The sequence below is a fragment of the Pelodiscus sinensis genome, chromosome 1 (genome assembly GCF_049634645.1).
Source record: "Pelodiscus sinensis isolate JC-2024 chromosome 1, ASM4963464v1, whole genome shotgun sequence".
NCBI lineage: Eukaryota > Metazoa > Chordata > Testudines > Trionychidae > Pelodiscus > Pelodiscus sinensis.
Genome location: NC_134711.1, coordinates 107,343,159 through 107,369,704, shown reverse-complemented (window position 1 = coordinate 107,369,704; position 26,546 = coordinate 107,343,159). Strand labels below are relative to the sequence as shown.

The 26,546-nt window shown below is 50.1% G+C and overlaps 1 protein-coding gene across 8 annotated transcripts in view; it reads right to left on the bottom strand.

The window, feature by feature from the left end:
* Positions 1-2,237: 2,237 nt before the first annotated feature.
* Positions 2,238-26,546, bottom strand: part of IQSEC3 (IQ motif and Sec7 domain ArfGEF 3) — a 165,301-nt gene continuing 140,992 nt past the window's right edge. For 3 of the 8 annotated variants that reach the window (XM_075940807.1, XM_075940811.1, XM_075940832.1), the window contains 9 exons: positions 18,119-18,241; positions 16,867-17,033; positions 15,366-15,505; positions 14,419-14,544; positions 13,020-13,119; positions 11,731-11,892; positions 10,921-11,013; positions 9,970-10,013; positions 2,238-7,801 (listed from right to left, as the gene is read on the bottom strand). In XM_075940807.1, coding sequence (XP_075796922.1) covers positions 7,373-7,801; positions 9,970-10,013; positions 10,921-11,013; positions 11,731-11,892; positions 13,020-13,119; positions 14,419-14,544; positions 15,366-15,505; positions 16,867-17,033; positions 18,119-18,241 — 1,384 coding nt within the window. In that variant the 3' untranslated portion in view covers positions 2,238-7,372. Of the gene's footprint in view, positions 9,887-9,969; positions 10,014-10,920; positions 11,014-11,730; positions 11,893-13,019; positions 13,120-14,418; positions 14,545-15,365; positions 15,506-16,866; positions 17,034-18,118; positions 18,242-26,546 lie in introns of all 8 variants that reach the window. The other 5 variants (XM_075940816.1, XM_075940827.1, XM_075940821.1 and 2 more) reach the window with 4 other exon arrangements.

The window sequence follows — 26,546 nt, the reverse complement described above, 5'->3', positions numbered from 1 at the left end:
CCTTTAAAAAATTTTAAGTACTCCAGTACCTACAATTTTCAGACACACAATTTTTTTTTCTACTATTGCAACACATTTGTTTAAACAACTTAATCATAGCTAGGCAGGCAATGAAATTTTTGGGTGTTAAAAAGTACAAAAATAATAAAGCGCTGTAAAACTTAAAACAAAAATTCAGTTTTCTCCAAATTTCAGTTGTGTTGATTTACCCCTCAGACTTCTCTGAAATACCCCTAAGGTACTTGTACCACTGGTTGAGAAACACTGCTTTAAATCAGCTAATGTGTTGGCCAGTCCAGTGCCCCAGGTCACAACTCCCTCCTTCAGCCAAACTCCCTCCCAGACCCAACTCTTTCTCCTGCACCCCAACCCCTTATCCCAAGCTCCCTTCTGAGTTAGGGATGTAAGCAACTAGTTGACTATCCGATAATGCTTATCATATAGTTGAGTAATGACTCAGCTAGTCACTTCCCTCCCCCCCCCCTTGCTGCCTCTATCAGAAAGAGGCAGCAAATGGGGGGCAGGAGCCAGGGGGGCAGAGCAGGAGCCTGTTCTGGGGGGAACTGGTAAAGCTGGGTCCCCCCAGCACCGTCGCCGCAGGGGAGTCAGAGGCAAAGCGGGAAACAGCACGAGAGGGGATTGCTTCAGTCCCTGCTCATGCGGGTTCCCAGTGTGGGTGCTTCTGCTTTTGAAATGTACAAGAGCTCTGTGGGGGCTCTTGTAAATTTCAAAAGCAGAAGTGCCGCGGGGAGCAGGGGCTGAGCAGGGACTCAACTGGGGTTGAGCAGGGACCCCGTGCTCTCTGCAGCGCCCCCTTGCTATCTCTATGAAAGGCAGCAAGGGGGAGACAGGAGCTGGTTCTGGGGGGAGCTGGCTTAAAAGATGGTTCCCCCCAGCTCTGTCTCTAGGATTCTGCCATTTCCCCTTTCCCCCCCGGGCTGCCTCTATCAGAGGCATCAGGGAGGATAGGGGACGCTCCTGCAAAGCAGCCCCTATCCGCAGGGGTCCCAGCTCCCCACTGGGACACCCATCCCCACAAACGGGCTGTTGCCACCAAGCAGAGCCTCAGCTTGAGTCGGATCCTGGAGCTGCCCCTGCTGCGGCTCTGCAGAGGTGCTTCTTGACTAATTGTCTAGTCGATACAAATTGTGTCGACCATACGATTAGCCAGATAATCACATTTTAGCATCCTTATTCTACATCCAATTTCCATCCCAGACTCTATACCTCCTCCATTAATATCATGGAAGAGTGCGGCCCTTGATCACTTTCCAAAATCTTGGAGTGGCCTGCCGTCAAAAATTATTGCCCACCCCGGTACAATCATTACCTGCCCTGGCATGCGTTAGCATCTCTTCTGTAAGGAGATGGAGGTGCTACATCCATCCATCCATCCATCAGCAAGATCTTTCTGCATATACCTGTTTTTCTACATATACAAGGAGGTCCGTAGTCCTACAACTGTGCAGAGTTTTTCATAGATCAGTGTCATTGGCATTAGTTATGCTTTCATATAAACTATGCATGTATATATATTTGGCATGGGACGTGCAGTTTTCCCTTAATATGTCTTCTAGCAAAATATTACCCAACCCCAAATCTGCTTAGCTTAGGAGATGTGATAAGATCACACCCACAGATGATATGGATATTGTAGGGTTGTATATGCAGTGTGTTTGTTTTTGTACCATATATTTTTGTATGTTCAGTACATGTGCAAATACATTAGTGGCGCTGCATCCTTGCACAAACAGCCTATTTGCATGCGCTCTGCGTGTTTATGTATCGTATGCACATATGTCTGTGTGTGAGTTTATCTGCAGCCTGAGTGTAGACAATACACGTGTTTGCAAACGCAGCATGTGAATATGGCATTCTCAGCTGTGGTCGCACATTTGTATGCATGTGTGCGCGACCTCCTCCCCCCAAGGAGCATAAACACACAGCTGGGTAGATGAATTCCCACTGGCTGTGCCAGTGCTCTGCTGGAACAGGCATGAGGCTTTGCGTTCCTGGCCATTCTGCCACACCATCAGGGCAAACCTGCACAGCAGTGGCTGCTCTCTGATGAGAACCAATTCCTCCTGTCTGCCTTCTGGCCTGAGCCTCAGAGATGCTGAACACAGTCAGCGCCTGTTGCCATCAATGCGAGTTGAAGCTGCCTAGCCCATCCAGCCCGTGCACACAGAGGGGTCTCAGGACACAATGAATTGGCTGAGGCAAAGAAGACATTAGTGCACAAGTGACATATCTCAATATAATTTCTAAAACTCTATGAATTGAACAGATAAAATACTTCTGATCTATTTTTGTTACAAAATATGAGCCATTTGGATTCTTTGCTAGGTGTGACCACACCGCTGTTCCCAAAGGAAGCTGCTCAGAAGGATATTTACAGCAGGAAACAGGTACAGACAGACAGGTGCTCTCAAAAGCCTACACATAGGTAACATGTTGTGTTTTTAAAAAGAAACATTCAGATGGGAATGTGCCACGTGGCGCAGGAGCGAGACCCGGACACCGTAAAAGCTGCTGTCCCCGGCGCTGCTGTTCTAGAAGCAGTCAGGAGAAAATGAGCTGGAGCCTTTCGCGCATTACAGCTGATGCCAAGAAACACTTCTGGCAGCCCTAGGCTCCTGTCCTCAACATGGGCAGCCAGAGCAACGGGTGTAGCATAAGCTAACTCGGCAAAGAAGTCAGATTTGCATTCTCCATTCCCAGCAGAGATTTTCCCAAGCAACAGCTCAGCGCCCCCAGGGCCGGATTTTGTTTTAGAAGCCCCACAAACATATAACAATAATTCCAGGTTGTGCCTTCTAAAAATACTCAAGTATTATAGACCAACAACCCCTAAACACTGCAGAACATGGTACAGGTTTTGCATTAGGGGATTTTGAGTCCATTAGCCTCCACTTTACAATCAAATGCATATAGGGTAACAATAGATGCTGTGGAATTCCTTCTGGGAGTTATGAAAATCCACATGAAAAAGCACTGCAGTATTGTACTGTCATGGCCCAAATACAGCAAGTCCTCCCTCCCACCCATACCAGTGTTGCCCTGGGGTAACCACCAAAGTCACTGGAGTGCCTGCTAGTTTACACAGGTGTAAGAATCAGGGCCAGAGAAACATCTTCAGGGTTGATGGCAAGCGACAGTGCTTTTTCCTGTTTTGCCCCTTTGTGTGCTGGTCCATTGCTGTACAATACTGGAGCTTGGTTGTTTAATAAGCAATGATCTGAATGCAGCAGCAAGTCATCACTTCAATTTGGCTTATCTAATGTCTGCAGCAGGCTCCCGCCTGAGCTCACAATCCAAAATCTCCTGCCAGTCTCTCTGTCAGAAAAAACACCGCGTGGGGGGTTGGTGATTTTCTTTGGGCCACGTTTCTCACAGCACGGGGTGGATTGTTTCTTGCTTTTCACCAGGCCTTGCACTAAAATGTTTGTTCAAGCTCTGTCTAGTGGTATCCTGCTGGTGAGCGAGTTATGTGCCGTGGTATCTACTAGCAGAAATAGAAGTATACTGTACTGAGTGTGCGTGCGTGTGTGTCCATCTGTGGGTGGGGCACAGCAGGCGACATGCCACGTATACACATTTTAAAGTGCTTGTAACTCTCTTAGACAACCCCAAGGGAAAATCAGCAAGGGGCTCTGGTCACACTCCAAGAGGGCTCAGCTACACGGTGGATTTTAAAGCAACCCTCTCTACGCCCGGAACATTCTAGAATAAATAAAATCATCCTGCCCAGTTAACCTGTCTGGAAACAAGCTGCATGTGCAGCAGGGCAGAGGCTGACAAGGACGGATGGGCTGGGATTGCTACATTTGCTTCCCTGACCAAATCTCCATGCCAGAAGCAGTCTTTGGGAGGTCAGGGACACCTTTCACCGCATGTGTTAGTAAATCCTAGCACTCCTGTTAGCTTGCTCCTGGAGTCTGTCACATGAAGGCTTTAAATCAGTATTTGAAGTTTCTGTAACTCTGCCAGAGATTATGGGCCTATTGCGGGGGGGTGAGGGGCAGTGTTCCCTCTAAATTGGAGTGGCAGCACAGCTTCAGAGGTGATTAATCAGCCCTGTCCAATCAGTGGCTCAGGGCTCCATGCATGGAGCCGACTGACTGGGCTGATAATTGCCTGTGAAGCTGTGTTACTGTCCAGCTTAGCGGGAACACTGGTGGGTGCTGAGGTTCCGTGGCCTGTGATGTGCAGGTCACACTAGATGAGTGTGCTGGTCCCTTCAGAACAGCGTCTATGAACTAAGGAGTCTGTTTTCCAGTGTTAAGAGGGAAGAGTGGTGAGGACATTCAGGAAAGCTTCCTGCTCTTTATGTTGTCTTAACTTCACCAAGCAATTATTAATAATGTAAATCTCTCTTCCAGGAACTTCACTTTGCTCTAAATAATTTATCTAAAATAATTATTTCATCAAATACTTTAAGGTGTTTTGTTGTTACTTTGTGTTAAATGTCAAGTAAAATCTAATTTATTTATTTAAACACACACACACACACACACAAATCTTCACTGGCTTAATGAATTGTGGTTAAAATCAGTGTTCCTTCAAGGCTGAGGGAATAAGCCAGGAGAAGAACAGAAATGCAAAGGTGCTAAGACACTATCATCTCCACACCAGCAGCGAGGAAACATAAAATGCCATCACCTGCTAGCTGGCAGTGTGATGGCAAATTCCACCTGTAGGATGTTCCTGTAAGCTACAGCCTGGTCAAATGAGAGCCTGCCTTGAGCGACCTTGGATGGTCTCATCCAATCCTCACTGCAAAGCCAGCTGGCATGGGAGCCAGTCTGCATTTCAGGGCTCACTGGGGGAGGAAGAGTAGCTGAAAGTCAGGCTGGGTAACAGAACACAAGTTGTTGCTAGGTGCTGAATTTGAGGGAGGGGGCCTGTCTATGGGTCTGATGCCCCATAAGGCCCGGAACACCCTCAACTCTTATTGGCTGCAGGGAGAGTTCACACTGCACAGGAGCAGCCCTTCTACCTGGTCCCCCTAAGAGTAATGGGGGCAGTTTTTCAGGGGTGAAAGCTTCCAAATCCTGAGCCCTTCCCAGCTTCCAGGCCTCTGTCTCGCCCCCACCCTGGAACAGCTCATTGTAAGTATCTTCTGTGTGTTGCCTGCGGGGTCGCTTTAATGTGTATTTGGCATGAAGTATAAAAGCTGAGGCATTCTGTCCTGCTTCGGATAGAAAAGCGAAGCCAAGAAATCAGTAGCTGCGTGTGTGTACACCAGGCAGTCACTGAGGGGGGGCATGTGTGTTCCAAATAGGGAGAGGGGGCAGAGCATCATGTACTGCTGGGATTATTTCCAGGCATTTTGCCAAATCTAGGCACTGCCTTGGGTGCCCCAGCCAAATACAGCGTGTCTCCCCCGCAACCCTGCCTGGGAGTCAGGCTGACACACTAGCTAGTGTGTGGTCTTCATGACCATGATTCGGGAACTGTTTTATCAGCATCTCATTCACACCCTGGCTAATCACAAGCCCTTCAAGCTGTGTCCTAGAAGAGCCCAGACAGGAAAGACAGCCTGACAGGCAGGATCAGATGGAGCACAGCTTTTGCTTCTACAGGTAGCCTCACTGAAGTCAAGGGGATAAGGCCCACTGAGGTAAAAGCCCTCCTGTCGCTAACTGGCATTACCTTGCCCAATGAATTAAGCATCCTCCACTATAATCCCCCACCTCCAGGTGCCCAATAGTAAAACTGCTGTGTCACCAGCCAACACCCGGCTCTCGTGTCTCAGCCGCACATGGAGAGGAAAAATCATCTCATGCTTTTTAAAAAAAATCTAAAATAAGGACCTAAAACTTGTTCTGCCCTATTTTCAAATTCTAAAGTCGCTCTGCTTAAGCCTCACAGGGAGATAGAGTGAGACACCAAAGCCTTTAAGCTAATTAATACCTGCTCCTCCCCACTGCAGGCAGATTTTTTTGCTAAAAATACAACCATAGCCTATATTAATGCTGGCTTTCTGCTCATCGGTGTTGCTGATAAGCAAGAGGAGCTGAGCTGGCATCTCCTCCAGTCATGCTGAAAGTTGGCTTGGAGGAGAAGGGCTGGGGGCCCAGTGGCGGCATGTGCAAGGAATGGGAGAGTGAGGATGGGACCAAATTCCCAACAGGGATAAACATACTCTGGGGCAACAGAGTATCCAGTCATGGTTCCCGGAGGCCGTCAGCCCCCTGTGGGCAACACTGAATGAAAAAGACTAAGTGAGAGGATTTCCCATCCCCCGAGGTGAACTTAATATTTGGCTTTTTACTCAAGAGTACAAATTCTAGTGAGTAGGAAACAGAAAATCATCTGGAAGAGGACATGGGCATGGTTGAGGAGGGGGAGTTCATCAGGTGTAGGAACATATTCTTTTGTGCCAGAAAAGATATTTGTGTGTTTGTGTGTGTGTGTCCACACACGTGTGTGTGTCAGGGAGCCAGACAGCACTAGCTCTTTGAGAAAGCAGCCCAGGAAGATTTTTTTTTTGTGTGTGTGGGTTTTTTGGGGGGGAGGGGGGTTTCTAAATCTCGCCCTTCTGCTGCTCCAGAACAGATTGGTGTTTCCTTCCCTAAGCATGCGCCGCACATGCTTTACCCCTAGGTATATTTACATGTGATGAGCTCTGTTGGGTCTCAGCAAAGCTTTCTTGGTATAGCGTGTCCCAATTAAACAATAGCCAGAGTTGTGGTGTTCAAAGTGAGGTCATCGTTGGGTTCTACCACAGCTTGGGACACGCTCCCTCTTCCTGCTTGCGCTCTCTTGGACTCGGCTGCCGTGAGAGGAGAAGATACCAAAAGCTGGTGTGGCGGAAGCATGTGATGAGTCTCACAAGTTCTCAGCTCTGGCTTAGCAGGCAGCAGTGGTGACAGCAGCGCTTCCCCCTCTCCACCCATGATCTAGGCAAACTGGATGCTGTGAATGGCGAGCCTGTTTCCGTCAGCGCCCAGTGAAGTTTCAGGTGATAACATCTGTGGCAGGGGATAGGCGAGGGGCAGGAAGAGTGGGAAGGAGAAAGAGGGGCAGAAACAGCAAACTGAAGAGACAGAGCAAACAAAGCACAGACCCATTGAGCTCGCTGGGAACAGGGTGGCAAAACGCTCTGGTGGGGTCCATGGGGGAGGCATGAGTAGGAGAGCGTGGCTGGGCAGGAGGCGCACGTGGAAGCGTGAGCTCCAGGGTGGGCAGATTCTATAAAGGTCTCTTCACAATTAGCATCATCTCAGGGAAGCTGGGGAGCAATTAGGTCTGTTCAGGTTTGTTTTTTCTTCTCTTTTACTAAAAAATAAATCCCAAACTAGATCTCTTTGTAGGCAGAAAGGGTGGTGGGGGAAATCTGTGCTGTTTGGTGGTGCTGGTGGTGTGGCTACACTAGGCTGCGGGAGCCACTGGAGTACCTACGCCTCTGAAGCAGGGAGCTGGGGGGGCAGTACTGATGGGGGTGGTTGTAGGGTGGTGGTGGAGGAGGAAGTGGGGGCTGATGGATGATTTTCACTGGGGTCCCGCCGCCTGCACTGCGCAAAGGGGTGGAGCTGCAGGAATCGGAGGAGACGTAGCGGGTCAGAGTCTGGTTGAGGGCCGGCTCCATACGAGCGAGACACGGCTTGTCCAAGACAATGACTTTGACAATCTGCTGGCACTGTACAAGTGTCCCTGCCGAGGCGGGATAGGAGGGTACCAATGCTGTCTCCAGCCTCTCCCGTGGCATGTTAGGACGTGTGCTGGCCTGCGTTCCACTCTCGGGCCCCAGGACGGAGTTGTGCTGGTACGTTTGAAGCCTGTTGTGAATTGACACCTAGTTTAGAAACAGTCAAAGAAGCATTAAATGTTACAAGACTTTTTCCCGTCTGCTACTACTGACTGCCCTGAGCCCCACAACCTCTCATTCGCACCAGCCCTAACCCACCCAAAGCCCAGTCCTCAGCCACAGCTTCCTCTCCCCCCAACACCAGTTATCTTCCCTCCCACCCCCCAGCTAGAGCTAAGGGCTCCCCTTGTTGCCATCCCATTAAAGACAAGGCCAGCCTTTCCAAATGCAAGGTGAACCTTGATTATCCAAACCCCTTGGGGCGCGCGAATGAGTTCGGAGGGTGGAGGCGTCTGAGAATTCTCATTGCAATGAATTGACCTGGGAGGCTGTGCCCTGGCTCTAGGCAGCAGGGTGGGTAGTTGTGGTGAGCAGGGTTTCAGATAATCAAGGTTGCACTGTTCTGCAAAACGACACCGGGCAGAGGCTCGGCGCAAGACTCAAGCCCGTCCCAGCGCCCCATCTCCCTGAGCAGGAAAGTGCACATGACTCGCTAAGCTGTTTACAAAGGGGGTTAAAAAAGCAGAAATCTGACATATGCCAGCAAACTGCAGCTCCCGCTGATCCGTTTGATGGTTTGTAAGTGAAAGGAAATGAGTTAAAAAAAATTACCCATCTAGCTGGTACAATGATAAAAGAAAGTCATGATGAAATGGCAGCAGATTAGGTAATCTCAGAGAAAATGGAGATGCTCTTCTGCTGAGGCAAATTACTGGGCCATTGGAAGGACGAGGGGAGAGGAAGAGAGGCTTCTGGGGTCTCAATGGACCTGATGAGAGTCCCCCATGTATGGGCATCCCCCGGATTCCAGAGTGAAAATGGTGAGGGTGCTCCAATATAATGGTTCTCACCCTGCACACAGGGGTTGGCAGGGCAACAGGCCAGATCCCAGAAGTGATTGGCTGCAGGGCACTGAAGCATGTGGGGGTCTCCAGGAAGAACTAGATGATGGCAGAGCTCTCCCCGCCCAGTGGTGTCTGCCAGGTGGTGGAGACCCCCTGTGGGGGACTGGCTGGCAACAGGGAGGAAGGCAGGGCTCTCGCTGGGGGACTGGGTGGCGGGAAGGACACAAGACTCCCTCAGGGGGACTGTGTGATAACGCAGCTCCCCTACCAATGGATGCTTGCAAGTAGTGATGCTCCCCTGGGGAGAATGGAGGCAGCCGGGTTCCCCTGGGACACTGACGAGCTGTAGGAAATGCCTCCAGAACTGGGTCATTCTGGGAGGATAGAATTCTGACTTGGCGAAAAGTGTCTGCAGCGTGCGGGGGGTTCTCACGAGCGCAAGGAATGGGAAGCTGCAAGGTAACAGAGCTTCCCTCAGCACCTTGAGGTGATGGAACCTCCCCTAGGAAGGAATCGGCTGCAAGGCCTGAAGTGCTAGCAGCACCCAAACTCACTGAGGCAATGCTCTGCAAGGAAGCATGGTTCCGAGCCCCATTTCCTGAGGGAGGTGCTATCTGCAGAGAAATGCAGCTTCTTCTTCCCTCAATGAGGACTGAGCACTGCAGGGGGATTGAGCGCACTATGGCAAGAGGCATCTGCTGGGAGATAGAGCTGCTCTGGTAAGCCAAAGCTCAGGATAGGTAAGACACATTGGAGAGATTTCCTAGGTAATACAGCTATGCCGGGAGAACTGGCATCTGGGAGGCAACGAGACTCTGCATAGGACAGCATATCCAGTCAGAACTGGTGGTCCCTGCGGAAATACGTGCAAACAGGACAATGGAGCTCCCTGCATAAAATGGTGAGTCTTTGGGGGCAAGGTTTGCAAGAAAGGTTACTGCGGGTAAATTTGCATCAGTGGCTGAATGGTGTTAGCAATGTCAGTGGCCTGTCAAGGCAAGTTTTTATCTAGGTTCTCAGTTTTCCCTTTAAGTAGCAGCGCGGGTTAGTCTATGGCGTTTGGGAGTTTGGTCCATGAGGGATGTTGCAGTTATAAAAACGGATTGAAAATGCTTTGAAGTTTAGGTTGGATTTGAAAGTTGTATTACCCGTCCTAGCAGTAACTTTTAATTGTATCTCTGGAAATTGGTAAAATTGTCAGTCTGGCTGGGGAGGCATTGATTAAAACCTGAGAAAAGAAACAACAGAGAATGTGAGAAGAGCTGAAGTGAGAGAGAATTACTTACCTCAGCTGCTCTGCATTCTACTTACCTCCACTGTGCTATCTGAGGCCTTCTCCCCCAACTCCTTCTTGCCTTTGAAATAAGACAGACCGATCAGCGAGGAAACCCACACCTCATGGCATCAAAGGAGCACAGCAGGGGGGCTGACAGAATTGCCAGGCCCCTGGGCAAGGTGTGTGGCGGGTGCTGTGCTCCCAGAAAGGGCAGGGCCTCAGGCTCCAGAGCCAGGGTCAGGGTCAGCCGTGTCTCAGCACTACTCAGACTGCACTGCACCTTCCCCACCCCAGCTCTTAGCGCTGCACAGACCTGTGTGTCCAGGGCTCTGGCTGCTGCCACAGCCATAGTTGCAGCGGCGGTGGCCAGGAGCTCTGGGCCCTTTTAAATTGCCACCAGGCCCAGGAGAAGTTGCCCCCCTTTCAGTGGGCCTGCCATACAGCATGAGGACTGAGAATGGGTGAGGGGCTATCGAGCCTCTGGGTTCAATTGATGGCAGCAGATAGTTGTCATGCGATAACCACGTGGTGGGGTAGATTAAATGAGCGGCTGATCCCAGCTCACTCTCTTGTGGACGAGCACCCAAACCACCACGGTGTCTGGCCTTCATGGGCAGCTGTGGCAGAGAAGCCAGGCCAGGAATGAACATACAGCCTGTGCTACTTAGCGGTGGTAGGACGGAGAGAGAAGAGCTTGTAGTGCCACTGTCCATTTTGGGGATTAACAGAGGACTTTGGGCTATCGCCTTTTCCCATCAATGGGTTCTCTGTGGCCATTTGCAGTCAGCGTGGCTTTCAGAGGGGCCTCTTAGGGACCTGCCGAGCACTTATGCTCAACTCACTTCCACTGTTTGCTGAGGGCCCAACCCTTACGCACAGGGCCGAGCACTCGCTCCCACTGAAGTCAATGGGAACACTTGTGTGAGGGTCTGAGTAACAGCAGCACAGTCAGCCGCCCCGCCCTCACCAGGACAGCGACCTCTAACCTGTCGGCGATGCTTGCTTGGACTGTGGTTCCATCTGAGCCCCGTTGGTCTTTAATGTAAGAGTCTTTGCCCCTTGCTGCTTCTCCAACTCCCCTGAGAGCCAGAAGGACAAAAGTGAATGGAGAGAGACAGGGACAAGAGCGAAGGTGAGGCAGAAGCAGAAGAGAAAATCAGCCAGAAGAACAGATGTGCACACAAGAAGGGAGCGGGGCGGGGGGGGGGGGGGGTACAAGGGAAGACAGGAAAGAACTAGAAATTAGAGATGCTGTGTATGCACATACACATAACCACCCCCCCACCCCCCCCCCCGGAGGGACAGACTCCGACACTCTTGTTCACAGTGAGTAGCACCCTACACCATGGGTGATGCGGTTGACTCCAACGGGAATACTCATCCATTCGGAAACAGAAAGGCCAACAGGGACCTCCTGGTCTAGTCAGACCTTAAGAGCATAGGTCATAGAATTTCACCCAGCAAAACACAGCTGGAGGCGAAGTAACTGGCTTAAGGTCGCTAGCAAGCTGTGAACAGAACCCAGTCTCCTAACCCACAGTCCAGTACCCTGTCTACTAGGCCGTGCTGCCTCTCTTGGAGTTAAATAATGCACCACGATGCAGGTTATCAGAACCTGTTGCTTATACAAGTTCATATGATCATTTCTGGGCATGAACACAGATAGGGACGATCACATGCATATTTCAACATTTACCCCCATGGATGGGATCTTCAACCCCCCACCCCGCCACCAAAACACACGGACATACATACAGTATGACTGCATGGGGTCTGGATAATGCTGGAAGCCTTACATTCAATCCGTATCTGTTCTAGCTCCATCACCTCTGCTATTGACTCTTTTAGATCTTCCACAAATTTCTGCATTTCCTCTGCACCCAGAGCACAGAAGTGCAGTACCTGTTTCTTGTCTGAGCCTGACACTGGAGTCACCAGGGTGATGCCGTGGGGGTAATCTGAGAAGGAGACATGAAAAGACATGGACCGAATGAGAAACCCAGACCTAACCGCACCAGCTCTTGCTTGAGATGTGGCTGCCTCGCTCCCATGACAGTGCAACTTTCGGGAACCCGTAACCCAATGCAAAGGTGCAGTGTGCCATCATCAGTTCTCTGGGGCAGGGACATAGTTCTGATTTTTGTGTCTGCTCTGTGTTTGCCCAGCCTGGCAGGATGGGGTCTCACTCTTGGTTTGCCTTTGGGCACTACAATAACAAACATTAACAATAACAACACTCCTAGATTCTAATCACAGCTCTGACAGTGACACCTCTCTGTGAAGCGTGGCCCATTTAACCTCTCAGCCTATCTGTCCAGCGCTGAGGATGGAAAGGGCTCTGCCTGAGCTAAGTACTATTATCATTTCTCTTCTCCATGGCACACACCACATAGACACCCATAAGTACCAATTAGCAACAGCAACAGCTTATGCAAATGCTGCCATCTCCTCCCGCTCTGAACCCGGCACCATCAGTTACGCAGAGTGTTTCTGGCACTTCTCCACGGAACCTGACTAAATAATGACACACAGTGGCTGCATTCCCAGACCATCAAGGTCAAGCTGATGAGGTTTGGGCTCATGCCACACTTTTGTGGGTGCCGTTCCAGCAGCTCTGTTTTGTCTCTTGGCACCTCTGGGGTGGGGGGAGGAGAAGTAGCACCTGAACAAGAGTGTCAGGGAAGGCAGAGCTGGATACATGATACTTGTGGCGGGGGACGACAAATCCTGCAGCCGCACTTGCTAAGAGTGTGCTCCATCTGGTTCTGTCTCCAGCAGGTGCTGGCTATGTGTGTGGTCCAGCCAGTGGCACCCCGTTCTGCTGCAGAGTGGGCTGTCCCCCTCTTGTGCTCAGGGGGAGCAAGGAGAGACATTCAAGCTGCCTCTTGTGCAGGCACAACTAGAAGGATAGCACACTGCCCCAACGCACTGCCCCACTACAGCAATAATTCAGCCCCCAGCTTGGCCAGCATGCTCAAATCCCTGCTGATGGATCCCTTTCCAGCTGGCGATTCCAGATGCAGGGACCTTCCCTCCAGCTCCACCTGCCAAACCCCTCCAAGGTCCCAGCCCACAACAGACTTACATTCGTTCTCAAAGAGATGGAACTGCATCCCCAACAGGCCAACCGACTTGCAAAATGTGTAGGTCGAGGAGCTCTTCTTCTTGGGGCAAAGTTTCAGGATCTGTCATAGAGAGAAAGGCATCAGCGGCTGAGGGTCTATCTTAGAACAGCCATTTTCCCAATCCATCTTCCAGTCACTCCTGAAAACTCATTTCTTCCACTCATCAGGTTCTAGTGCTGAACTTTTCTCCCACTCTTGCTCCTGATAGGTCAGTGTTTGCCTGGTGTTGGCTTAAATTAGACTTCAAGCTCCCTGGGGTAGAGGATGTGTTTTCAAAGTGCTGTGGACATCTGTGTCTCTACGTGAATAAAGAATAACCTACCCGGTCTGTGGTAGGGAAGCAGCAACTTGGCACTGTCCATTAGGCAGGATTCAGACAGGCAGGTGGCTCTGCCTACCACGGCACTGACAGATAAAGAACTGAACTTCACAGAGAGGAATGGAGTTACTGTGGAAAATACTGACCCGGCTCAGACTGCTAACGGGACACAGAACCGTCTTGGGACATGGCTTATTGAAGAGTTGGAGATTCCTTTAGGTTCTACCATGGGGGATGCTGTAGCCCCTTCTTACAATGGAAGAGGGGAGACTGGTCTGTTCTTAGGACGTGAGGTTGGGGGTGTGCCATGGTCTAGTTTTGCCAGCAGCCTGTGCCTCTTACTGCTCTCCATTTTGACTGTGTCCTACGGGATCTGGAAGCTTCTTTGACATAAGAACGGCCATACTGGGTCAGACCAATGGTCCATCTAGACCAGTAAGGGTGAGTCTACACTGCAGGGTTTAACTCAAAATAAACTGCACAAATTGAGCTGTCAATTGCATATTTTATTTCGCAATAGGGAGCGTCTACATAGCACTTATTTCGAAATAGAGCACTCTTCCTCCAACTTCCCTTACCCCTCGTACAATGAGGGTAACAGGAGTAAGAAGTCCTCCAGCTTGACAGTATTTGGACACCATTTCAAAATAACTGCCTGCTGCGTAGACATGGACTAAGTTATTACGGAACAGCGCTAGTTATTTCAAAATAGTGTTACAGTGTAGACGTACCCTCACCTATCTTCTGAGGGGGCAAAAATGCCAGGTGTTTCAAGAGGAAATAACCAGAACAGGATAATTATCGAGTGATCTTCCCCCTGCTGTCCAGTCCCAGACTCTGGCAATCAGTGGTTTAGGGACACCCGGAGCATGGGGTTGTCCCTGACTATCATGGCTAATTGCCCTTAATAGATCAAGTTATCTAGGGTTTCTTTTGAGCCCAGTGATCCTTTTGATTTTCACATCATGCCCAGGAGAGCTTCCTTCTGCTCTGCCTCTCCTTCAGTGCCACTCTCCTGCCTCATTCCACAGCACGCTCACCACTAGCAGGTCGTTGAAGAGGAACACTTCCCTCTGGTGAGTGGCCTGCTTCTGCACTTTGTTCACGTCCGTCACCTCGTAAAGGCGGCTGCAGCAGACCAGCCGGCGATGGGGCACAGACAGAACCTGCAAGACCCAAGAAAGAAGTTAAGTGGGAATTGTCCTCACTGCCCCTCCCAACCCAAATGATTCAGTAACACCTCTAGCTACCCACCTCTAGCTCTGCCCACCTGTGGCTCTCTCCTCACCATCTTTTTTCCCGACTGCCACAGCAAGAAGTGGCCCTGATGGAGGCAGGCAGTAACTGGGAGCTCTGTTATTAGTGAACCAGATCACCATATGTCGGGCTTACAGGGATCGTGGCTGGCTGCTTACCCTCTTCAGCATCCTCCCATCACCCACCTCTGTGAGTTTTGTACTTTTCTGGCCCTTTCACACTGTTCGGGTAAAGGGTGTGGTTTTGCCTTACTCTCAATTCCTGTGGGGTTCTTTTAACATGTGGACTCCTCAGGGAACTCGTGGGACCACTGGCTGAGAACTCTTTCTATCAGACTTTTCCTTTCTTTCTTATGTCCTCACAAATCTTGAATGAGTCTGAAGCAGGACAGTGGTACCCCTGTGAGGTGTCAGCAGGCAGGGCCCGTGACAATACTTTTGGCTAGAGAGCTAGTGCATCAGCCGTCAGTTAAGACAAATTCTAGCTGAGAGGGAACGCCAAAACAATTAGGAAAGAGATTGCAAGAAAGAGGGGAATCCAAGAAACTGTTAAAGGACAGAAGGGAATGGAAGGAGAGAAAGAAGGGATTGTGGGAAAGAGGTGACTGGGGAAGAAAAAGCATAAGGATGCAACTGCGATAGAAGGCAGGGCAAGGGAGGAGATGACAGAGGAGACTGCAGGAGAGTGGGAAGTAGAGGTGAGAAGAATAGAGTGAGGTTTAAGAACTCACTGTTTTCATCCCTACTATGGATTTCTCCACCTTTGTGACGTAAGTTACATGATCCTCATTGGATTTGAGCTCTTTCTGTTGGATCCTCTCATAGATCCCCACCACCAGGTCCCGGGGAATGTCAGCTCCATCATCCACCCCTGCAAAGCACAGACAAGGTACAGTGGACTAGGCAGAGAGAAAGGAAAGAACCGACAGTCTTCAGCAGGCACCGATTGCTTCCTTTGCACTGTGTGTGTGGGGAAGGTGGGGAGGAAGCAATCATTTCTTGGTATAATCTGGTGCCTTCTCTGATGACAGGATGATATAATCAGGATAATGCAAAGGATTTCATTATTCCACTTCTTGGTACACTGGCTTCTTTCCATGTGTTCCCTGGCATTCTCTAGTCACACTTTCATATTTATAGATCTTGGGCCACTCAGCAATAAACCTTGCATTGATTTCATCTAACCGCAGACATTACAGATGGAAGAGACCTATTAGGAGATTGAGCTCAGGCCCCTGCCAGTGCAGGATCCTGCCTGGTCTGGCCTTGCTGCACGTGTCCCCAGTAGTGTGGTTTCAACCACTTCCCTTCAAGATTAAGAAGTGATGTGGATGTGGATTGTGGTTAGATGACAACTAAAGTGAACCTCAAGATAAGAGGATGCAGCTGTGGATAGCAAGGAGAAGAAGGCTGAGTTACACAGGAAGAGGGAATAGCATGGAATTAAGGAAGGGAAGATTTAGGTGATCAGGAAAGTTTGTCCAAATATCTGAAGCACCAAGATGGGAAAGGAGGTATTCCAGGATATCCAACAGGATGTAACTAGGATGAAATCAAGCAAAGGAAAATGTCAGTCATCAGAGAAAAATTTTGAACTGTGATATTTATTTAAACTGTGTATGTATTTCTCAAGCAAAATGGCAGAAACTCCTCTTGAGTCTTTCAACAGAGAGCTGGACATATTGCTGGAGAATATGCTCTAGAGCAGTGGTTCTCAACTTGTTTCAGTCCACGGACCACCAGGCCAATCAAAAAAATTTTCGTGGACTACCTCCAGCACATGTAGCACAGGACGAACGACACAGCAACCGCTCCGCATGACGGCAGCAGCTACACTGATGCTCAGAACCTCAGATGGAAGTTACTGGCAACACAATGCGGTGCGTCCTAGGTGACACTACGGATGACGCGTCGCGTGCTTGTGAACACGACGTAAAACAGCCTAACGGCAGTGCCTGTTCCTGCCGTGTGACTTGACTTTGGACCACCGAAAAAGTCACCATGGACCACCAGTTGAGAACCACAGCTCTAGAGGACAATTCTGCATAGATTCACCCAGCTGATGGTCTAGCTAGGACCTAACCCGTCTCTTCCACCTCAAGCTTCTGCCATTCTGATTCAGAGAGAGCAGCAGCCCAAGTTACAGAAATCTCAGTTTGCCTTTGGCTTCAGCCCTAGCGCGCACACTCCTGCAGTGGCAGGAGTTATGTCTACCTGGGGCAGCACCCTTACCTCTTAGGTTCCGGATGAAGTCCTCCAGCATCATCTTCCTGTCGGGTTTGATGTTAGGGCTGTACATGTCTGTGTTGAGGAGGATGATTGCGAAGGCCAGGATGAAAATGGTGTCCGGGTTATGGAACTGCTGGACCACCTCCGGGTTACACATACAGTACCGCTGGCTGTAGTGGGAGCAATGCCCCGAGATACCATGGAGACCCAAAAGAGGAAATCAAATAGTAGACTACTCCAGATGAGCACTTAGCAAGGCCCAGACTTCTCTGGACTTCAACATGAAGGAGCAAAACACTTTCACAACCACGCCTGCCTTCATCTCACACAAACTGGGAGTATCTGTATGTTCCCTCAAGGCCCAACTTACCCAACAAAGGTAAATTGTGCCATATGAGCCCCACTGCTCCACAGGGAGCTCTTGGGACAAGTGTGTCCCGGCGGGGCTCCTCAGACTGGTGTATCTTGCTCCCCTAAGCACAGCAATTGTGGAGTGTGGCCCTGGACCTGCCTCCTACTTCCCTGTTTTAGGGCACAGTACCCGCAGGTATGTGCTGAAGGAGCAGCCCCAGTGAAATAATGGCTGCTCCTTGCGTGGGTCACTCCCACAGGGATGGGGAGGTCCCTTGTGTGCCATCCCCCTTGCACAGCACATAAGGGACCATCTCACTCTGGCCCAGGATGCTGTGCCATCCTAAAAACATTGTTAATGCCTCAGTCCTCCAAGGAATCTCCTACTCTGTACCATGAATGCCACTAGGTTCCTGTGAGACAGGCATCTCTGTGCCTGCAGGACAGATGATATTTTCCCATTAGCCTGCCACTGGATTTACTCTTCCTTTAAAGGGAGGTTTAGCGCTGTCACTCTCTCTTCTTTGTTTTACAGCTGCAGAAGTGATAGCCACCCGCTTCACCTTGAAGCGGGCAACACATGTTAACTCTTTATGCTAAACACTCTGTTCCACCTTGTACTTAGCTATGAGATGCAGAGTATTTTCCCCAGAGCTGAAGAGGGGCTCTGTGTAGCTCAATAGCTTGTCTCTTTCACCAACAGAAGCTGGTACAACAGAAGATATTCCTTCAGCCACTTTACCTCGCGAGTGTCTTGGGACTAGCACGGCTACAATAACACTCTCATTCCAGTCACTCCTTTACTTCGCCTGACACCCCTACGTCTCACCTCTTACTTTCCACAATGTGAACAGCGGGAACAGCCAGCAGGGCCACAGGTACACCATAGCAAAAGCCCTCCTACCTGAAGGCCTCGATTAGCCGTTCCACCTTCTGGGCCTCTCCCTGCACACGGATGTGGGCTTGGAATTTCCTCAAAGCTTCATCCAGCTCCATGCCTGAGAAATCCATCTCGTCCACCACACAGCTAAGGGGAAAGGAACACAAACTCCTTCAGCACCAAGCCTACAGTAACACTCTCTCTGAAGGGACACAGGGCGGACTCATAAAGCAACTTGCCAGAGCTGAGAGTTGCCAAGAGAACTGCACTAATCCACTGTAAAAGCCACTAACACTTGGCTACAGCCTGCCTTATAGGGCACCAGGGGACACAAGAATGACACCAGCAGAGATTCCTATGGATTCTGCAGCAAGTGAGCAGTTCCTATGACGAGCCATGTACTTATTTCATCTCTTTCCTGTTGTCGGTCTCTTGCTCACATACTAACCCAAAACATTCACTCACCGTCACTCTTCATCGTACTCCTCTTCCCCACCCAATTCATCTACAACCGGTCTACTCATCCATTCCTCTCATACATGCCAGTCATTCATCCCATTGTCCCTACATGTACCCCTATTACCATTCATTCATGTGTTCCTCCTGCTTGCCAGTCTCTGGCAAGAAGTTCTACAGGTTGACTGTGTGTTGTGTGAAGAAATACTTCCTTTTGTTTGTTTTAAACCTTCTGCCTATTAATTTCATTTGGTGACCCCTATTTTTGTGTTAAGGAAGTTATTTATTTGTTCCCATATTTACTTTCTCCACACCAGTCATGATTTTATAGACCTCTATCATATCCCCCCCTTAGTCATCTCTTTTCCAAGCAGAAAAGACTTTTGCAGTCTCATTAATCTCTAATATGGCAGCTGCTCCATACCCATAATTATTTTTGTTGCCCTTTTCTGAACTTTTTCCAATTCCAACATATCTCTTTTGAGATGAGGTGACCACATTTGTACACAGTATTTAAGTGCAGGTGTATCATAGATTTATATAGAGACAATGTATTTTCTGTCTTCTTGGCTATTTCTTTCTTAATGATTCCCAACATTGTTTGCTTTTTTGACCATTGATACACATTGAGTGAATGTTTGCAGAGAACTATCCACAATGACTCCAAAGGCTCTTTCCTGAGTGGTTACAAGTAATTTAGAGCCCATCGTTTTATATGCAGAGTTAGGATTATATTTCAATATGCATTATTTTCCATTTATCTAAATTGAATTTCATCTGCCAATTTGTTGCTCACTCACCCAGTTTTGGAAGATCCTTTTGAAGCTCTGCACAGTCTGCTGTGTGTGATTTAACTATTTTGAGCAATTTTGTATCAACTGCAAATTTTGCCACCTCACTGATCTCTCTAGATCATTTATGAATACATTGAATAGAACTGGTCCCAGCACAGACCCCTGTGGGACACTGATAGTTACCTCTCTCCATTCTGAAAACTGACCATTTATTCCTACCCTTTGTTTCCTGTCTTTTAACCAAGTTATCAATCCACGAGAGGCCCTTCTCTCTTATCCCATGACAACTTACTTTACTTAAGAGCCTTTGGTGCGGGACCTTGTCAAAGGCTCTCTGGAAATCTAGGTGCTCTATATCACTTGGATCCCCTTTTCTACATGCTTGTTGATCCTCTCCAATAATTCTAGTAGATTGGTGACATTCAGCATACAAACAGTCCTCCATTCCCCTCTCCCATCCATACCACTTCTAAATATCACATATCCACCTGACCCCCTTCCATTCTATCCCTCGCCTACCCATATCATTTCCCTGCTCTAGGCATTCATTAAACTCCACCCAACCCATCCCCACCCATTCATCCCAGAGACTATAGATTCCATCCCCCACCTCTTGATACTACCTCCATCCATAGCACTCACCCACCCATGCCAATTCTCACTCACAGCTGGCCATTCATACATCCTCCAAAACACATCACCCCCTCCCCATCCATTCTTCTCAGTTCATCCATCCCCGATTCAATGAACAAACATCTGTTCACCTCACTATTCTCTCACCAGTCTCTCCCCCCCCATTCTCACACACATCCATCCCTCCGTCATCAGACATTGTCTGTCTTTCCCTCTCCCCAATCTCACTTCTGCCTAGCTACTCCCAACACTCCGCCCTGCATCCCTCACTCAGTCTCTCAATCTTCTCTCCAGCTCACTCCTCCCTCCCTGCATCCACCCACTTCCCCTGACTAGTGCCATTCTCACTCATATAGGCCTGCTGCTGGGCTGCTTCAGTGGCTCCAAGTTTTCTGTTCTTGTATCCTGCTGAATAAGGGGCCCATCTTTTCTCCTGTTATCTCTACTGGATACATTAGCTGGGTTCTCTCTCTGTTGCTCTCCTGGGTATGTTTTTTAGGGGGTTCCCTATATATAGTAGCTCTGACACTGGGCCCTGGTTCTCCATCTAAAATGCTGCTGGATACAGGCCCATGATTCTTTACCTACATGTCTCCAGGATCTGGAGCCCAAATTCCTACCACCCTTGGGAATAAGACATCTGGGCACTTTCTCTGCGTGAAATACACATGCACAGACAAAGGCATATCTGGTTTAAAACAACAACAACAAAACCACAACCAAGCAAACCAGAGGGAGAAAAGCAAAGGAGCTAGTCTCCTGAGAGGGTCCATTTTCCATCAAGCAGCGGATCACAAGGACAGTCAGTGATGGTTTATGGAAGCAGAGGGAACGTCTACACTGCAATTAAAAACCCACGGCTGGCCTGTGCCAGTTGACTTACTAGCCTGAGCTTCACAAGCCCTAGTAAGGGACTTCTTAATTGTGGTGTAGACATTTGGGCTCAGACTGCAGCCCAGCCTCTGGGACCCTCCCCTCTTGCCGGGTTGGCATTAGGGGGGTAGCAAGCAGGGCTACTGCCCAGGCCCCCTGGCACAGGGGACCCCACAAAGCTAAGTTGCTCAGGAGTCAGCTTTAGCACTAGGTGGCAGGGCTCAGGACCCCAAGCTTCAGTGCTCTGTCTTGAGCACTAGCTAATTTAATACCAGCCTTGCTTGGTGGCTCTCTGAAACCCGCTCATGGTCCCCAGGCAGCCCCAGGTTCCCAGCAGAGAACCACTGATTTATATTACAATCAAACAACCTCTTAGCCTGAGCCCCAGTCAGCTGGCATGGGCGCAGCGTGGCTATATCTGAAGAGAATTCCACTCCCACCCCTATTTCCTTTTGCTATTTTTGTTTTTGTAGCCCTGGCACTCCTGTGTCCCAGGGGGGACATCCAGGCATCCTGCTGCACAGCATTTAGCTTTGATAGCAGGAGAAGTTTTCCTCTGGTTAATCATTAGCAAGTTCCTGGCAGCAGCCACCTCTGCAGATGTAACATTTTTTAAAAATAAAAGCTCTTCCAGTGCTTCATTTCCCTGCACTGAGCCCAGCACTCAATTTGTAATGAAGGAGGTGCTGGGACCGGAGCAATTTTTTTACATTCATAACTGATGCAGCAAGTCCAGAGGTGCCGGGGCTATGAACTGTTAGGGTCAGCCCTGGCAAAGATTAAGCCTTGACTGAGCCCCAGCGAAAACTCTTGCTTGGGATGGGTGCCGTGGAAAGAAACACACCTCTTTGCCTACTTCCTTTCTATTCTGGCTCCAATCTGGGGAAAGCTGAGCCCTCCCTTCAAGTGAGTCAGACCCACTGCACCCCTGCAACTCTGCCACGTGGGTTAAAGGCTACACATTGTAATTTATACAGCTCTTGCTCTCTCCGGCTATTCCTTCACTTCCTATACTTTGCGTAAAGCTGGGTCATGCATGTCAGAATGTGTCACTTCCTCTGTTTGCTTACCCCTCATTTCTTGCTTGGAAAGGTTTCTTCACTGCTGTAACTGCTGCAGGCTTGTTTTTTGCTCCACAAAAGCAAAGCTGAGACTCTGGAGACCAGCTGACAGGCCTGTCTGCACCACCTCCATCTAGTCCTTTGTGCCTTCTTTCCGTTAGGCCTCTCCAGAACCCACCCCACCGCCTTACCTTCAGGACATTCCTTATTCTGCCATCATAATTCCATTGCCTGCTCCATCCCTGCGGAACTAGTTCTGGCCCCCCAGTGGCTGCCTGGGTGAACAGGACGGGGCACAGGAGGAGCATGCACCAGCCTTTGGGAAATGCGGTGCTAATAGAAATGGCAAAAGAGGGACGAGATCTGATTTAGCCAGTCCCCCTCAGCTTGTGCTCCATTGGTCTGGCAGATTGACTTGGGCTCCAGCAGCCTTTCAAAGGTTCTCTGCAGTCTTTATAACATACAAACTGTAGCACGCGGATGCATGTTCACAGCCACTCAACTTCCCAGGACTTCCCAGGGGACTCCAGGAAGGAGGCTCACTTCTTTTCAAAAGAGGTAGAGACTGTGCAGGCTGAGCTTGGATTGCCTAGGCCAATAGCCACAAGCACGGTAAGTGTGACACTGTCTCCTCAGCCTCCAGATCCTTGGTGCAAAGGCAGCTCAACCTTCCAGGGAGCAGGCTGCACTAGCAGCTGTAAGACCGGGGTGAGGCTGAACCAGGGTGGGTTTCTGCCTCCGTGGCAAGGATCACACAGCTCTTCCATGTGCCGTTACAGAAGGCTGGTTCATTTCTCCATACAAGCCCTGGTGATGGCAGTGTCAGTAAATGGACTGAGGGCAGTGTAACTGCCTGGCTGAGCCGGTCCCCTCCAGATTCCTCCCCCACTAACACGGTGGAACCAGCGATGAAAGACTGTCCTCAGAGTCCAGCCAGCTTGGCAGTGAGCCCCGGGCACCGTGGGACAGGTCTTTGGGAATCTGCTCACTGTTGAGTGCGGACATGAGCATTTAAGTGGTTAGCCGAGTGCCACCAAAATGAGGATTAGTTATTTTGATTCAAGGTGGTCCCAGCAAGCTGGGGCGTAGGAGAGCGCAAAATGCAGGCACCGGGCACCCACTGGGGATCAAGCCCAGAGGCCTCGCATTCCCTGGGGATGAGAACTGGGGCTTGGCACCCTCTGGGATCATTTTTCACTGTCATTCCATTTCTAGCTGCTGCTCCTTGGGCCTCCTTGCCCAGCGGTGGTGCGCCCAGAGGCACCTTGCACAACGCAGGCAGAGGCATTGTGCCAGGGGTGACTGTGCCGCGAGGCCAACAGCACAAGACTAACCCCGGCGATGAAGACTCCTGGTGAAAGAGTTCGGAGGAGGCCAGGAGCAGCTGTACCGTATGGGGCTCCAAGCGGCTCAGCCAAGTGCAATGACCTATTTTTAAGCTTTTCCGCTCAGGTGACAATGCAGCAGGAGCTGGGGCTGCAACTAAAAACGTCTGTAATGAACTCACAGCCTGGGCTCAGGGAGGGAGCAGAGGAAAGGCAGCCAGGTGGAAACTCTTAAAACCACAAGGCTCAAACATATTAATAAATAACATTCCACCCCCACCCCCAAAAATGAATCAGAAATTCAGGGCAAACTGGAGGAGAAGGGTTCAACTCACACAAGGAGGCTGCACTGCACATGCCAGTGGCTCCACCCAGGAGCACGGCCTTGAGTGCACAGCTCTCCTTGCACTAGGGAGGCTGTGCCATGCACACTAGCCCTGCAAGGGCTCAAATGGCTGCAGGGTGCAGGCCAACTCACAGAATAGGGAGACACTACTTCATCCACAATGGCCTTCCTGGTCTGAGAAGTGCATGGCACAGCCTGCCAGCTTTTCTGCCTTACAAGGGGAGCTGCCAGCCCATTTCTCCATGCAAGAAGCTACACTGTCTACACAGTCCTTTTTGCACAGAACAGACTCCCCAGTGCAGACACAAGGAGGGCTGTAAAAACATGCATGCCTCTGCTTTCCTGAGGGGTGCTCTGCCAAGCCGATAGGCCTCAGGACATGAGAGTGTCTGTGCTGTGTACAAGGTTATAGCACAATCTTCCTATCCCGGAGAGCCTAGCAAGAGCAGAAGTTGGGCTGTGCACAGGCCTATCACACATGAATCATCGAACACTAGGACTGGAAGGGACCTCGAGAGGTCATTGAGTCCTGTCCCCTGCCCGCATGGCAGGACCAAGCACCGTCTAGACCATGCGTTCCCAAACTGGGGGGCGTGCCCCCCTGGGGGGGGCGTGAAGAAATTCCAGGGGTGTCACATTACTGAGTTGGAGGGAAGCAGCCAGATCGCTGCTGCACCCCTAGGTGGGGGTGTTGCCCCCAGAAATTGGTGTGGGGGGAGCCATGTGCGGTATTGAATGGGAGATTATTGTTTGTTGATCTTATGTACGCTATTTATGTGAGTGTATAATGTCTGTGTGTGTAGGTAGGAATCTGTAATTTGTGTGGAAGCTGAATATTTCTGTGAATGTGGTTGAGCATTGCTATGGACAGACTGAGTATTGAAGCCCTGTGGAACAATGGCCCTTGATGGCCCAAAGACACACCTAAAGCAGGAGGGCGGAGACCCAAGAGCTGCCAGCAGAGAGGCTGAGGACCAGGTGACCTGCTACATACTAGAAGAGGCCAGGAAGGAGTATAAAGAGGCCATGTGGTCGATGCCATTTTGTTCTCAGCTCAGCACTTCATCCCAGAGGCAGCACTGCAGGGATTGAAGAGCCCGGAAGACCTGTGAACCCATCCTGATCCTAGGATGTGCAATAAGAACTTTTAAACCAGCAGCTGCAACACCTCTGCTAGAGCCTGCATCGAGAACTGGGAGATTCGGTGCATGTAACGTACTGTACTTTAATAACCTTACTCTCATGCTTTTCTTTCTTGTGTTAATAAACCTTTAGTTTTAGATTCTAAAGGATTGGCCCAGCGTGATTTGTGGGTAAGGTCCAGAGGGTAAATTGACCAGGGATCTGTGGCTGGTTTCTTGGAACCGGACAGAACTTGTTCGGGGTAGGTGGGATTGGGTGCTAGGACCCCCCACCTGTGTACAGGCCCGGGGCCATCTGGGGCACGGATATTGCTGGGGTGTCGGAGGGGTTTTGCTCGGGAGACTTCAGGCAGGCAGCTGAAGCGCTCTGTGAGACTGGTTTGTGGCCTGTGTGGAGAGGTCGCCAGTCAGGGGGACTGTAAAGAGCCCCGGATTTGAGCAATTCGCCCTGAGCGGACGCCCTAAGCTGTGCCCAGACACGGCCCGGTCCGTCACAGTGGCGTAGTCGGCAGGATCCACAGATCTTGGTCAATTGAGCTTTGGGATCAGGACCCCACGCTGTCTAAATTTGATTTTTGGTGTTGAGAGTTTGGTTGATTAAAGAGCCGCTGCGATGATCCCGGAACTATATGAGAGTCTGAGCAAAAGTGCTCTGAAGGATTTGTGCTTGGGGAGAGGCATTGCCTTTAGGAAAAGGGCCTCTAAACTAGATCTGGTAGTGCTGTTATTAACCGGAGATGTGGATGAAAAGGAGCAGAAGCAAGCCAAGGAGGCTGCTGAAAGAAGGCGGAAGGCAGATGAAGAAATTGCTAAGAGAAAGCAGGAGATGGATCGAGAACTTGAGATGAGAAAAGCAGAACATGCAGAGAGAATGGCAAAGCATGCAAAGAAGATGGCCCTAGCCAAGGAGTAAAATGCTAGACTTGACCTCCAGCTTAAGAGACTAAAAGAACAAGAGAGACTGTATCCTCCTGAAGGTTCAATGTATAACTCTGTGGGTATGGGGTATGCTTATGATATGGCAGACGTATTTTACCCAGCTGATGTGATGACCCAACCCCAAAGCATGTGTGAATGCAAACCTTTTGTGTTACCTGTAGCTAACAGGGAGGTTTGGGAAGGGGGTGCATGTGGGTATGGAAAGTTTCCTGGAGCTGGTCAGTCTCCCTGTAACCAAGGGGAAAGTGTCTCTACATGTGTGCCTGTGGCAGATGGCAGTGAGTCTGTGGGTGAGGGCCCGTCTGATGCCTCAGAGGTGAGGCTGGAATCAGAACCAGGGCAGGAAGAGCCCAGAAGTCAGGGAAATGTTTCTCTGGGGCAGCCTGGAGTGGCTGGCCAGAGTGAAGTTTTAGTTGAGGAGTTGGTGGCTGGTGAGGTCTGTGGAATTGAACCTGCACAAGCTGAAATTGAGTCGTGTGAAGCACAGTGTGTGCAAGCTGGCAATTTGGCTGATGGAAGTAGCAGTGGGGCAGTAAAGGAAGCTGTCCCAGTGGCTAGCTGTATGCCTGAAATTAGCCAGGAGTGGGGGGACAAGGGAGAATCTGTCTCTGGTTGTCTGTCTGTGTGTGGGGAAGAGTTTCTTCCTGTGTTTGAGGAAGGTGCCCCACAGCCTGTGAAGGCTGAGAGCAGTGTGGTTGTCCCAGAGTTGGGTCTGGATATGGCTAAGACCCAGGAAGGGGGTGGCCCAAGGTTTGTGTCTGCTGGGGAGAGGGATGAGGTGACTCAGGTAGAGACAGTCTGTGTTTTACCAGAACCCCAGAGACCAGACAGTGGTGACCCTGATATTGTGCCTGATGCTGCTGTGTTGCTGGCAGAGGGGGGA